Source organism: Sphaeroforma arctica, assembly GCF_001186125.1.
Source record: "Sphaeroforma arctica JP610 unplaced genomic scaffold supercont1.6, whole genome shotgun sequence".
In the NCBI taxonomy this organism is placed as follows: domain Eukaryota; class Ichthyosporea; order Ichthyophonida; genus Sphaeroforma; species Sphaeroforma arctica.
Genome location: NW_014040552.1, coordinates 81853 through 95242, shown reverse-complemented (window position 1 = coordinate 95242; position 13390 = coordinate 81853). Strand labels below are relative to the sequence as shown.

Below are 13390 nucleotides of genomic sequence, written 5' to 3'. Positions count from 1 at the left end.
TTCATATATATAGGGATATATTAATATATATATATATATATATATGTATATGTATATATATAAATTTATACATATATATATGTATATATATGTTTGGGATACATATATGTATATATATTTTTGGGTGTGTGTGTATGCTTATGTTTGTGTTTTTGTATATTTATATGTGTGTGTGTGTGAGTCTGTGTCTGTGTGTATGTATGTATGTATGTATGTGTATATATATATGTATAAATATATTTATATTTATATATATGTATGTATTTTTATTTTTATATCTATATATCTATATTCCTATATTTCTATATTTCTGTATTTTATAGTTCTATATATTTTTATATACTTATGTACGATTTGTTAGTATACTTGTATTCTTGCATACTTGTATACTTGATACCTGTGATCTTTTGTTCGTTGTAAGTCTTTTGTTATTGATATGTACAAGGTAATTTCGTATGTTGAATTGGATATCAAGAATTTACGTTTCGATTGAATATGTTGTAAATTTTGCTCTTGTTGATTTTTGTGTGCCGTGGCATGTTTACATACACATGTGAGTTTTATACGATACTCACCAACGTATAGTTACATGGGGGACTGCGCGCATGTCATCACTATACTTTCAATATATATATATGTACTTTCATATATATATACTGCGTCGACGATCGCTTCCTTGCAAGCGACCATGGTGACTTTGCATGACTCCAAGTGAATCAAGTATATGAAACGTAAATTTTCATCCGGAAACGTTTTATCCGTTCTTCAATAGGCAGGCTGCATTTGGATTTAAGGCGTGCCATAAGCTTCGACTCTATATCCTGTTGGATACGATGCTGTTGCGAATTCGGGTCACAGGAGACAGAGCTGATTCTCGCCGGAGGGACGGTTGAGAATACGGAACAAAAGTATCCCGCGGGTAAGCACACTATTGAATTCAGCCAGTTGGTACCCACCGGTCCTCCCACGCTAAGGTGAGACGTTTGTACATTTCATTTTGTTAAAATTTGTGGGTGCACGCATAGCTATAGATAGACAAAAATTTGCATTCCGACTTGAAAAAGCATCGAAACAACAAATGGAATCTCTTTTTCCTCCGATAGAATTGGCACTGGCAAAGATGAGCTGCACATTGTATGGACTGTAGTCATCACTGCCAAGAAAGAGGCGGACGCTCCGGGGGAGCTTGTGGAGAAAACCGATGTGCTGATTGCGACTATGTGCTTTGACAATGGCGTGTCTTGGCCCATTCCCAGAAACAACTTGATAGGTATGTAAATGTTGTCATGAATGCTCGCTCATCATACACTGTAGCTTTGACTTGGTATTGCGTACGGCTAGGATTTGATATGTTCGTGGTTTTAGGATGGAGACGTCGTCTTAAATGGTATGTAATGTGGCGGCTCGCATTACGCCCTCAAGTCATGCCTATTCAAGATATCTGTGCGCGTTCACTTATTCCTGTATATTAATGTTTGCAGACGGTGAAAGCATAGCCGAACTAAAGGGTAAGCAGCTCTCCTTGAGTTTGGCCACTGACCGAGTTTTCGAGTTTGATATAGAAAATCCACTCAAATCCATGAAAGTGCAAGTAAAAATCACGAATGAAACGGGTAAGAATATAGAGGTATGTCCTTACTTCTCCGATATATATCCATAGCAGATTAGTTCTGACGCAACAATCTAGCAGCCCTCATATTTTGATGTCATGGGTCACGTCTGAAGTACAACACAAGAGATTTTGAGCTGTCCGGATGCGCCGGTCGGAGTCTAATGAAGAGGAGTTTAGCTCTCCTTGATTTAGTGTGGCCACTGACCGACATTTCGAGTGTGACATAGAGAATCTACTCAAATCAATGAAAATGCAAACAATAGTTACAAATATCCTTCGTAAAATGTCTTACCAATAGGAGCTGTTGTGTACGCTCTAGTGCTTATGTAGCGGGCTTAAGAACTGTTAACTACAACTGAAGTGAATACAATGTACATGCATTCTTTCTTCTAGTCCATCGAGTAACACGTCACATTTTTATAGATAAATGGATGCAAGTATATAGTACGCGTAGACACTATACGGGTATACTTGGTACACCCAGTAGTTCGAGTGAGTGTTATATCAGCAGCTGGTGTACTTCAATGCATGTATGCAAGCAAATACATGACGCGTATATACATTGCATTACGCTGTCTCTGGCCGCTTAAGTTTCTACTGTGTACCTTTATGCCGCGTTCAAACCAATGCCACTAGCATTCGTCGTAGGCACATAATATCTTCCCGTTGGTGACGCTCCACACCCTCTTTTTCCCCAAACAGAGTGTCAAGTTGAAGTTTACGCAATTGGCGCACGTACACCTTGGAATGGATGAAGAGTGGCAGGTAAGATCCTTGTACTAGCTTGATTTATTGGAAAACATTTACGAACACATCACGTAAATAGACACATTAGTTATGTTTGTAAAGATCTTTTGCTGCTAGTAGCCTCGATAATTTTCGGGTATGATAGCTTCGTAGAGATACGTGTGAGATAGAAGTGCAAATGTGGATTGCAGGATTCGGTATTTGCTCGGTTTGATACCGTCTCGTGCGTAGTCGAGTCAAATAAATTGTGACATGTCAACAGCAAAGCTGCCGCTATATTAGGATCGATAGACATACGCAGAACCACTGCTGTATTTATAAGTACTTAAGGACTACATATGTGAGCTCCAGCTGCATATAACAGGACAGGACTTATAGCAAACGCTTTGAATACTGGCTGTATAAGTGCGAATACCACCTGAGGTGATAGTTTCCATTTTAGCAATTAGTAATCGCGTTGATGCGCAATGCTCTGAGTCTGGCATCTGACATCTGACACCTGACATCTGACACCTGCCATCTATCACCTGTTGTTACCTGTCACTTGGTGCTTGTACATAGGGCAACTCGGGAACGAACTCGCCGACTCCGAATGAGTCCAAACCTCTCAGCGCTGGACAGATGCAGTTGGCGCACCACCTGAACAGGAAGTCGTCAACGACTAAGAAAATAATGGGAGGAATAAAAGGGTTGACGAATACCCTCCACATCACGTCCCCGCACACCATCTCTGGATCTCACGGCAAGAAGTACAAGAGTGACTTTCAGTTAACTGAGCGTATTCTGAATAGCACAGCAGAACAAGTAAGTTTATTTTGGTGTGTGAGTGCGTGTCGACTTTGCGCCTGTGTTACTTATACAGATCGACTGATTTTCTAAAGGTGTGCTATTCTCAAACTACGAGCTTTATTTCGCCAGTCGGTATTCATCAAACACTCTCTATACACATGTGCATGTGTGATAATGCAGATTGAATGTACGACGGTGGTCCTCTCGCAGCCCAGTGATTTCAAGAACCACAATTTAGCCGTAAGCCGTGTGGCTTACGCTCAGAAGAAGTACCAGATAAGGAACCCGGCCAATTCCGCCTATGAGTCTCCCATTACGTCGCCGCCCGTTTCACCGCGCATTTCACCGCGACACTCGCTGAATCAGTCGCCATCTAAGTTTCCTCCAGCGAAATCTACACCTCCACGGTCCCCAAATACGTCGCGCAAGGCGTCGTTTTCGGCGTCGCCCAGAGCGCTATCACCCGCCACATCACCACGAGCGTCGCATGCGTCGCATACATCTTCGCCTGCACGATCGTCCCAGGGCGAACGTTCCGTCACTATTCACCTTGATACTGCAGTTCCCGATAGGGAGGTGGCGATTGGCGCGGAGGTCAGTGATGAGAGGAGAGAGACGGTTACTTCACGGTCAAGTATGGGTGACTCACAAAGTGCCCCACCGACTATGAATAATCAAGCGGTTAGTGATTTTAGTCAAATGTACATTTCCGACGGGAGAACACAGCAACAATCTGGGTATGAGACAAACGATGTGAAATAGTAGCCTTTTTTGTTGACGCATGCTCTTCAGTAATTTTTTCTTTAAGGTGTAAGCTTCATTGGGTATCTAAACTTCTTATATTTCAAATCTTGAAGTGTTCCTTGTCCATCAGATCTTGGACTTGTATGTATGCTTTTAATATACATGACATCAACGAGATCGATAAGATAATTGACACTCGTGTGCAAGTGTGTTTGCCCTTGTGATTCATCAGATTAGCACATCCGATTATGATGATATAACTATAAAATAATTGACTACTGTTCCATCGCATGACGTGCACGCACAAAGTAGTTTCCACTCAAAAAATTTAACATCCCTGATTTATTATAAATTTGACATCCCTGATCTATTATAATTTGTCATCCCTGATCTATTATAAATTTATCATTCCTGATTTATTATAAATTTGTCGTCCCTGATCTATTATAAATTGTCACCCCTGATCTATTATAAATTTGTCATTCCTGATTTATTATAAATTTGACGTCCCTGATCAATTATAAATTTGTCATTCCTGATTTATTATAAATTTGACATCCCTGATCTATTATAAATTTGTCATTCCTGATTTATTATAAATTTGTCATCCCTGTTCTATTATAAATTTGGCATCTCTGATCTATTATAAATTCGTCATCCTTGATCTTTTACGCACAAAGTAGTTTCCACTCAAATTTTTCTTACCCTGATCTACTATCAATTTGTCATCCCTGATCTATTTCCCCAATCATGGTAGGAGTGACCCTGGGGACCGTGGCGCCTCTCCGGGAGTCAGGCCCATCCCCGGTGTCAGCTTATATGTCCCCGGAAACACACCCCTACCCCAGGTCCCTAAAGCTATCATATTCGAGCCCGTCGATGACGAAGCAGAACTGCAGAAGGAAAAAGAGGTGACGGAACGCGCCAGGAAACCACACATATGTCCTTCCTTCACATATAATTCCACGAGCGCACAGGTATATATATCAGTTTTGTGAATGGTATACTCGAGGTACTAAAATTCCTCAATACGGTTATAACTTTGTACACTGTGCACGATTATGTGTGTGTGTGTGTGTGTGTGTATTAACTTGCCCACTGGTTTCTTTTAGGGTTTAGGGTTTTAGTAAACCCTAAAACCCGTATCCGGAGTAGCGAGCTGTAAGAACGCAGTTTTGTTAATAACTTGTAGTCTCCACTCAACTTTGACAATACGTGTTCCCTAAATCAACTTAATGTGTGAACATGCGTCCTACAAGTCGACTTTTATAGCTCATTCATTTTCTCGAGCCCACAAATCGGGATTTGTGTACCTTTTCTGTGTTTATGGCCACTTATTCGGGAGGTGGGAGGTGGCTCAACAATGAGAGCTCAAGTTTTTTTGCCAAACAAGCTGTAATTAGATTGTAGCGCTCACGAGATATTAATACATATTTTGCACAACCAAAATCTTACAGTGTGTCCCTGGTCTTCTCCATTCAAAGATCACGTGCCATATGCGAATTTGGAAACTGCTCATAGTCAATTTTCTTATTACAATAGTAGTGGCTGTTGTATTTCACAATCTAATCGTCGCACACACCACAACCCGTTAAATCAAACAATACAGATATCAGTGGCATACGTGGTGGAAGGCCGAATACAAGTTGCGGGTACCACTGTGCGAGTGAAGGTACCCTTAGACTTGTCTTGTGCCTGGCTATAACTGAGTGAAGGACCACCCAAGCCTATCGTGTACCTGCGCCAAATTCTTAGTACTGGGCGTGTTCTGCATACCTATGGAATATCTGAATGATCGTGCCCATCGCCAGTATGAATAGTTATACCCTGGTTGAAGTATATTTTTTAGGTTGATCCGGTAGGGCGGCACGCTTTTATTTGCTCGCTACAATGAAAGAAGGTCGCTACTCATCTTCTTACCATCCCAATTCTTTGGTACTGGTATCGAGAACCAATCCTCATGCGCCATTAGACGCTCTCGCCGGCTTCTGGCATGATTACTAATGGAAATGAATCTTTAGTAGCACACCCCTGTGCTTTAAATGTGTGGTGTCTTCCGCTAAATAAATATTCCAACACCGCTGCACTCTGTCACCAACCTGTTATTTAGAGGTGGGGCCTGTGACCCTGTGCACACAGTACACCCGTTGACAGACAGGATATTGCACAACACCATGATGAAAGACCATATACGCCGTATTTGCTTTGTTTTAGGGTTTAGCTGTTTTCCAAAAAAAAACTGCGTACACAGCCTCAAAAAAAAAATGAAAAAAGCGAGTTTGAAATTTTGAATATTGAAACCTCTAAATAAATAGTGAACCTCTCTTGGCTTTTTGACTTTTTGCATTCACAATACAATACACAGTAAATAACATACCGCATAGCCTTCTCGATAGACACGTACCGCCTATTAAAAAAACAATCACAACAATAAATATATGTATGTATGGTATGTATGAGAATTGTAGTTTATATACACTACAAAAACTTTATCCGCCCCACTATAGTGTCTTATAGCGCAAGAATCTATCATAGAACAAGAAACAGTCTTCACTTGCTCTAAGCGATTACACCATGGGTGGGGCTGTAAAAGAATTACCACACTCTGCTAAGTGGAGGATCGTTTCAGAGCGCTTTGTTGGCACGTACACCGATCCTGCAGATCTAAGCGAAGCAGAACAACGCGCGCGCGCTGAGCATGCTACAGTGCTCTTACACGTACACGCAAACATATTTGTGTACGCGTGCTGTTTCTGGATGCAACAACCTATACTCCCTAGTCTGACCAAAGCCCTAGGGGTGGATAGTGTGGTCTTCGGTACACTGTCGTCAGTGATTAACGTCTTTGCATTGGTTGGTGGCCCGCTGGTGGGTAGAATAGTGGATACATCGGGTCCCAAAACAGGCTTAATCATCAGTCAGGGTGGAAGTTTTCTCATGTACGCTCTCATGGCGTGTGCCTACACGCTTCCCATACTGTTCTTATCCCGTGTTCCCGCAATAGCCCAACATGCGATGCTGTGTGCACAGGCGGTTGTAAGCAAGATTACACTACCGCAGAACCGTGCGAGTGCTTTAGGCCGGTTGTCGCTTAGTTATGCGATCGGAATGGTACTCGGTTCACCTGTGGGGGGTACAATCTCGAAGAATTACGGTGACCACATGACCTGCCTGAGTGCGAGTGTGTTGTCATTGTTAATGATTGTGACAAACTATGTATACTTGCCATCGTTAACAACCAGTACAACCACGGACAGTCAGGCTGATTCGGCGGCGGAGGAGTGTAAGGCCAAACCTAAGAAGAGTGCCTTGGATGTAACAGAAATTGTAGAGGTACTGCGGGTGCAAAAGGTATTCTTGCTAGTGACCTTCTCGTTCCTGGTGGGCTTGGGTATGAACATGTACACGTCGATGTTTTCCCTTATTATGACAGACTCGATACACATGGATTCGCAAAGCTTAGGCATGTTAATGGCGTACGCGGGTGTGCTGTCTGTGGTTGCCAACGTTGGGGTTGTAGGTGCCTTGTCTGGTTCTCTAGGTGACTTTAAGACCATGGTTGTTGCCTCTTTTCTGCTGGCGGTAGGCATCCCCAGCATCTGCGTATACTCTACCGATCTGGTGAGTGTGCTAGTGCTCACGACACCTACGAGTATCAGCTCGACCATTATATACACTGTGTTAGGGGCACTAATCTCTGGGAGTGTACACCAAGACCAGACAGGGACAGCTATCTCGCTGTCGCATGCCGTGCGATCATTGTGTGGCATTATCTCACCCATAGTGGGTGGATATATACTAAGAGAGTTTGACGTTCCTACATTGGGCATTGTGGCGGGGGCACTTATTGGTAGCGCCTGTGCGTGTCTATGGTTGATGGGTAGAGATATGCTCGATTCAGTTACGGCTCCCACGAGTGGCAAAAAGTCAACTTAGTGTTGTGGTCGCAGAGGCCACAACGAATGAACAGTATATCCGTATGTGTGATCATCAAGAATGGTCTGACATACAAACGCAGTCGTATCACTGATATACCTCCATACAACTAGGGTGCTTGTTCTGCTGGGAAGAAGTATCTACAATCCTCAAACATTAGTGACAACTATGTATTATTATACCGTCGCTCTGTATACAAATAATTGATTCAGTATCGAAGTGGAGCACACAGAAACAACTGCTACATAGCCATCGAATTCGGGACGTACACATTATAATCTGCCATTTTGAAACAATCGTGGCATACAACGCATCAGATTGCGATCTTCACACATATCAAATACTAACAAACACAACTTCTTACATGCAGAAATTTTTGTGTCTATCATCAATTTGAATCTTTTTGTCAGGTGGAGTACCGGTATTTCACCTATAGGGGCGGATCATGCATACGCAAATAAACCCTTGCACTTAAAATCATGAGTGGACATTGAATTAGATCATTTCTGAAAGTAGTCAAATTCCATTTATTTTGTTGTATTGTCTTATGAGGAAATTATAGCAAGAGTCACGTTTCTGTGAATCGATAAGGAGGAATTAAATAAAAAGGTATACATAGGTATAATTGAAGCCCGTACTAATGTATTTTTCCGCCAAGACGTAATGTTTAGAATATGTGTCAGCTCATTGAACCGAGGCCAAAAAACAAAGAAGATTGACGCTGACATAGCAAACCCTACTAAGCGTCGTACTGTATTCGAGAGACAAACGGTGGCATGTACAAACGAGAATTGAAATTTCATAACTCCATACTGTCGTAGGAAAGGTGATGCTCCTTCCAATATTGTGAAACACGCTCAAAATTGCTGTGCTAATAATCGGTGCCTTCGTCCGATTGCTATAAAATATGTATGGAATCAATCATAAACCACTGTTAGAATCTCGCAGAGAGTGAACAAACCGATGCAAGTAGTTATTTTACCTGTAATTTATGGTGCAATATGTAGCTTGTTCCATACCTTGCATCGTACCATTGCTGTACTATGACGGAACTCGCACAATTAGTAAAACTATCCGAGGTATATGTGAGAATGACAATATGTGCATTCGTTCATTTTGTTAGTCCAATGCTGCCAGATAGAATTCCGAAATATGACTATTAAGGTATCCTGCAGGCTGTAGGCTTCAACAATCGTACTAATCTCGTCCACTCGACAGACTTCCCATTCCCAACAAGTTGGTATAAATATATATAGACATAAAAACTGTAAACTCGTCAATATCACAAAGACACAAACAGCATACATACGCCGCCAAAAGTTGATATGTGATCCACCAATGAATTGACGACATTGGCGTATTTTTGGCTTTTTAAGTTTTTAGCCGGATGTGCCAATGTGAACAACTCTCTGGCCTCTGGGCATATGAATACATTAATAATAAAAATTATGACCCTCTTACACGAGAAGAATAAAATAATGTACCTGATAGGACTATTGTCCGGACGAAGGACAATTTTTTTATAAATATTTGTAATTTACCGTACACAAAAGTGGCTATGAGTCACGAGTATTAAGCGCTCAATGTATTTAGTATGTATGTACTGGTCAGAAACTAGCGCGATCATACGCACATTCATAGCTTCTTTGATATTCAATCCACAATGGTGTTACCTATGTTCCGTAGCTTAGCGGTACCGCATACACGTGCTATCTTTAGCTCAGCGAGGGCGCTTCCCTGCAGTGCTCCAAACCAAATGAATGCCGTCCGACTACAGTCAACCAGTGCCAAGGTAAAATTGATGCACCTATTTTGTGGTCTGATTGTGGTCTGGTGGGATGAATTGAGCCATTCTATGGCTCTGCTTTGCATGTGAGCCAATAAATATGCGAACATGTCACATGACCGTGCATACCTCTTGATATCAACTGCAGTATTTATCTGTATCTTGTCTAGGGGAGGAGGTGGGGGGGGGGGGTATTGTATGTCACTATGAGCCGTATCCCCCGATAGCAAACTCTCTTCCTTCACAAGTCCTATAGAATTGTAGCTTAGGCGATTACGTGCGATGGCTATGCTGACACAATCCGAATCATGTACAATTCTACATTCAATATCTTATCGAGTTGAGGTTTGTAAAAGTGACGATAGTGGAACTTCTGCCTCTGAACGGTCAGATTGCTCTCCGGTCTATCAATATGACACATTTTTGAGCTGTGTTTTAGTTTTTACATGTTCGTTCTACGCTCGTACTATATTTTAAAATATAAAACTGACAGTGTAGCGAATGTACGCACATAGCAACAACTCCATTTTTCTGCTCGGTTTGCATTCTGCACATACTGTTCGGTCCCGGTACTGCTTGGTGCTCTCATATTTATATATGAAGAATTGAGTTCTCGGATTTGTCTACGATTACATGTCTCGATATATACAAATATTCTAAACATAAGCATATAGTATATTTTTTTGTGAGATATTAGATGTTCCCACAAAATTTACAAGTATTATATATATGTGTGTGTGGGTGTGTGTGTGTGTGTGTGTGCATATATATATGCATATGTGTGTGAGTGTGTGTGTGTGCGTGTGTGTGTGTGCGCATGTGTGTATGTATATGTATATATATATATGTGTGTGTGTGTGTGTGTGTGTGTGTGTTTGTTTGTTTGTTTGTACATATATATATATGTGGGTGTGTGGGTGTATGTGTGGGTGGGTGTGTGGGTGTGTGTATGTATGTATGTGTGTGTGTGTGTGTATACAAATTTTGTCAAATATATATATATGTGTGTCTGTGTCTGTGTCTGTGTCTGTGTGCGTGTTGTTTTATATACTGGTATATAGCAATTTCGATCCATGTATCGTCATTTATAAATATTGTGGACTAATAGAATATGTATTGCATGATAAGTCACAAATGTACGTTTTCCTGCTACTCTCCTCTTTTTTTAATGCATGTCTGATCAATTACATGTAGTTGGCATGCTACTCGATGCTTACTTTTGAATGTTCAACTGATACATGTATAATTTTCTTTTTATAGTCGTGGCAAACGGGGAAGCTGAACCATGTGGCTATAGCTGTGCCCGATCTTGAGCAGGCATCACAGTTTTGGAGAGATACGATGGGGGCTAAAAGCGTGAGCGAACCAGTGGTAAGCGCTTGAATGCAGAAACTATTCATACTTGCACATAGTCTATAATATCGTGCTGTACAGAAGTGTGTTGTATGTAGTTACAGGTTATGTATTCGTACGTCAGGTATACATATTCCAAGCTTCGCTGCCTCGGTTTTACTTTTTAGCTTTAAGAAATTGTTACGATACTGCTCAAGTCAATTTTCATTGCTTTGAACCAAAATTGTATTACAATCTGTGAGAGTTATCCGACAGGCTATACTAAATTGACCATATATTGTTATAGTATTATAATCATTTTGCGCTTTCACATTGTCGAGGTGTTTCACCTTCAATCCGTATATTCTCACAGATATATGGGCTGGGATTATCTTCCTATGTATCATGCGCATTATTGTACACACTTCATCTCTTTCCTCTTCGTATCCATATTTCTTTTTCCCGTATCTGTGAACGTACATCGCCATAATAACACATGAAAATTATACGTATCTAGCCCCAACCGGAGCACGGTGTGTACACAGTCTTTGTGGTGCTTGGCGATGGCGCAAAGATAGAACTCATCCACCCTTACGGAGACAAGAGTCCGATCGCGAATTTCTTGGCTAAGAATCCCAGTGGAGGCATCCACCACATATGTGTCGAGGTATGTAGTACTCGAACTTGACGTACTTTATTGTCGGATAGATGAGATATATAGGATCATGTCTGGCCCATTTACCTGCTGATCGCGTCACTTTTAAATTAATTTACCTCTTCCCGAGGTGCGTGGGTCGAGAAACCAGTTTAAGTTTATAAATATCTGTGGCAACGAACTCGTTTTGTTCATTTCACGCCTATTTGTTCAGTGTGGATGATAAAGATTCAGCAATATTTTTGACATCAATCAATGGTTCCTGATCCACTTATGTACGTTTATTCTCTACCATCTCAGACTGACAAGATTGACAACGCTATCAAAGAATTACCCGAGAATGGCATCCGCCTGCTAGCAAAAGAGTCTAAAATCGGTGCGCATGGAAACCCGGTGGTCTTCATGCATCCCAAAGATACAAATGGCGTACTGACAGAGCTTGAAGAGACCAAAAACTTCTGAGGAATCGAATCGAAGCAATGATGACTAGTCAACCAACCAGTGGTAGTGGCGAGTAAACGCAAGGGGATGATACAATACAAGCGCGCCTGAGCTAGCCTGGTTAGGCTAGAGAGCAACCTATGTTCCTTCAATCGAGAATATTGAGTATGTCCCTGTGGAGATACTATCTGAGCGTGTTGGGACGAGCTATCGGACTACCGATTGGTTGGATATTGAAATGTCTTAATACACCGCGCAATGCGGATTATCAGTCAGATGTCAGTTTAGTTCAGAAACGCATCCGTTCCCGCTCTCCCCAAACACTGATCAATAAAATTTGCTACTATGCACTTCATTCTAAAATTCGGGTTCTACAAGTTTTATTCAGAGATTGTATATGTAGTCAAGCACGTCTCATAACGATTTTCTCTGAGGAGCAATTTGCAATGGTATTTACTATACTTGTGTGGTTGTGAATCAGTCGAACATGCCTCAGAATTGCAGAATTTGTGTTCTCAGCGCAATGCTCAAACTATAGTTATGTGAATTTTTCCATCATCACCGGTATTTCGACTGATGGTGTACTTTCCTCTGGTCAAATTTCGATGTAAATAGTACCAAATTAGGCAATAATGAAGGAAAAAACCAAAACTTTGTATCAAACATCCATGTAATAAAGGAACGACTATTCGTTGTCGTGCATCTTCAACAAAAATGAAATTACTCAGGATACATGAATAAAAGGCCACGGTAACATACAACCACCACAGCCAAGACCATATACAACCACGACGAATCAAGAATACACTCACTACAATCGCTACCGAACTGGACCGTCCTATAGATCACAGCCCAGAGTGGGTGCACCAAGACGTACAATAACCAACTATATCGAAATAATTGTGAAATAAAATTGTAGACATGTACAATCAAAAACGCTCACCGTTCCACTTCCAGTACGATGCGGCAACATTCTTCATTCAATCATATGAAATGCAAGTATATCATATAATGTAGAGAATACACATTTGTTGATGCATTCCATTTCATTCACCAATCACATAGTGTGCCCGAGTATAAGTGCAGACTGCCATTCATACTACTAGATAAATTGATCTGGAATTGATTTCTGTTGTTCACCAAGAAGGCAATTTCTGTGTACGAATACACACACAGTATTTATATATATATATGTATATATATATATATATATATGTATATATATATATATATATATATATATATATATGTCACTACTATACACATATTACTTTATTTACTACTACACGTAACTAAACTAACTAAACTAACTAACTAAACGTAAACAAAAACCGTAAAAAAACGTAAA

The 13390-nt window shown here is 40.9% G+C and overlaps 3 protein-coding genes across 3 annotated transcripts in view; all 3 read left to right on the top strand.

Annotated features, from left to right (window-relative positions):
- SARC_00227 (hypothetical protein) overlaps positions 1–6196 on the top strand; it is a 6800-nt gene extending 604 nt beyond the window's left edge. Inside the window, exons 2-9 of the mRNA XM_014306083.1 lie at positions 773–974; positions 1104–1270; positions 1482–1627; positions 2315–2377; positions 2921–3163; positions 3329–3885; positions 4650–4869; positions 5502–6196. Coding sequence (XP_014161558.1) covers positions 773–974; positions 1104–1270; positions 1482–1627; positions 2315–2377; positions 2921–3163; positions 3329–3885; positions 4650–4869; positions 5502–5597 — 1694 coding nt within the window. The 3' untranslated portion in view covers positions 5598–6196. The remainder of the gene's footprint in view (positions 1–772; positions 975–1103; positions 1271–1481; positions 1628–2314; positions 2378–2920; positions 3164–3328; positions 3886–4649; positions 4870–5501) is intronic.
- A 233-nt stretch (positions 6197–6429) lies between these two features.
- On the top strand, positions 6430–8292 carry SARC_00226 (hypothetical protein). Its single transcript, XM_014306082.1, has one exon. It carries the CDS (start codon positions 6467–6469, stop codon positions 7826–7828), a length of 1362 nt encoding a protein of 453 aa, XP_014161557.1. The 5' UTR covers positions 6430–6466; the 3' UTR covers positions 7829–8292.
- Positions 8293–9342: 1050 nt separating this feature from the next.
- Positions 9343–12405, top strand: SARC_00225 (hypothetical protein). The gene is made up of 4 exons (XM_014306081.1): positions 9343–9620; positions 10875–10985; positions 11464–11613; positions 11902–12405. Exons 1-4 carry the CDS (start codon positions 9492–9494, stop codon positions 12061–12063), a joined length of 552 nt encoding a protein of 183 aa, XP_014161556.1. The 5' UTR covers positions 9343–9491; the 3' UTR covers positions 12064–12405.
- Positions 12406–13390: the final 985 nt, after the last annotated feature.

What these genes read in the sequence shown, in the direction of transcription:
- SARC_00226 (XM_014306082.1), top strand. Translation starts at nt 6,467, where the DNA reads ATGGGTGGGGCTGTAAAAGAATTACCACACTCTGCTAAGTGGAGGATC.
- SARC_00225 (XM_014306081.1), top strand. Translation starts at nt 9,492, where the DNA reads ATGGTGTTACCTATGTTCCGTAGCTTAGCGGTACCGCATACACGTGCT. An exon ending in TACAGTCAACCAGTGCCAAG is followed by an intron (nt 9,621 to 10,874) that starts GTAAAATTGATG and finishes TTCTTTTTATAG; the next exon opens with TCGTGGCAAACGGGGAAGCT. An exon ending in AAAGCGTGAGCGAACCAGTG is followed by an intron (nt 10,986 to 11,463) that starts GTAAGCGCTTGA and finishes ATACGTATCTAG; the next exon opens with CCCCAACCGGAGCACGGTGT.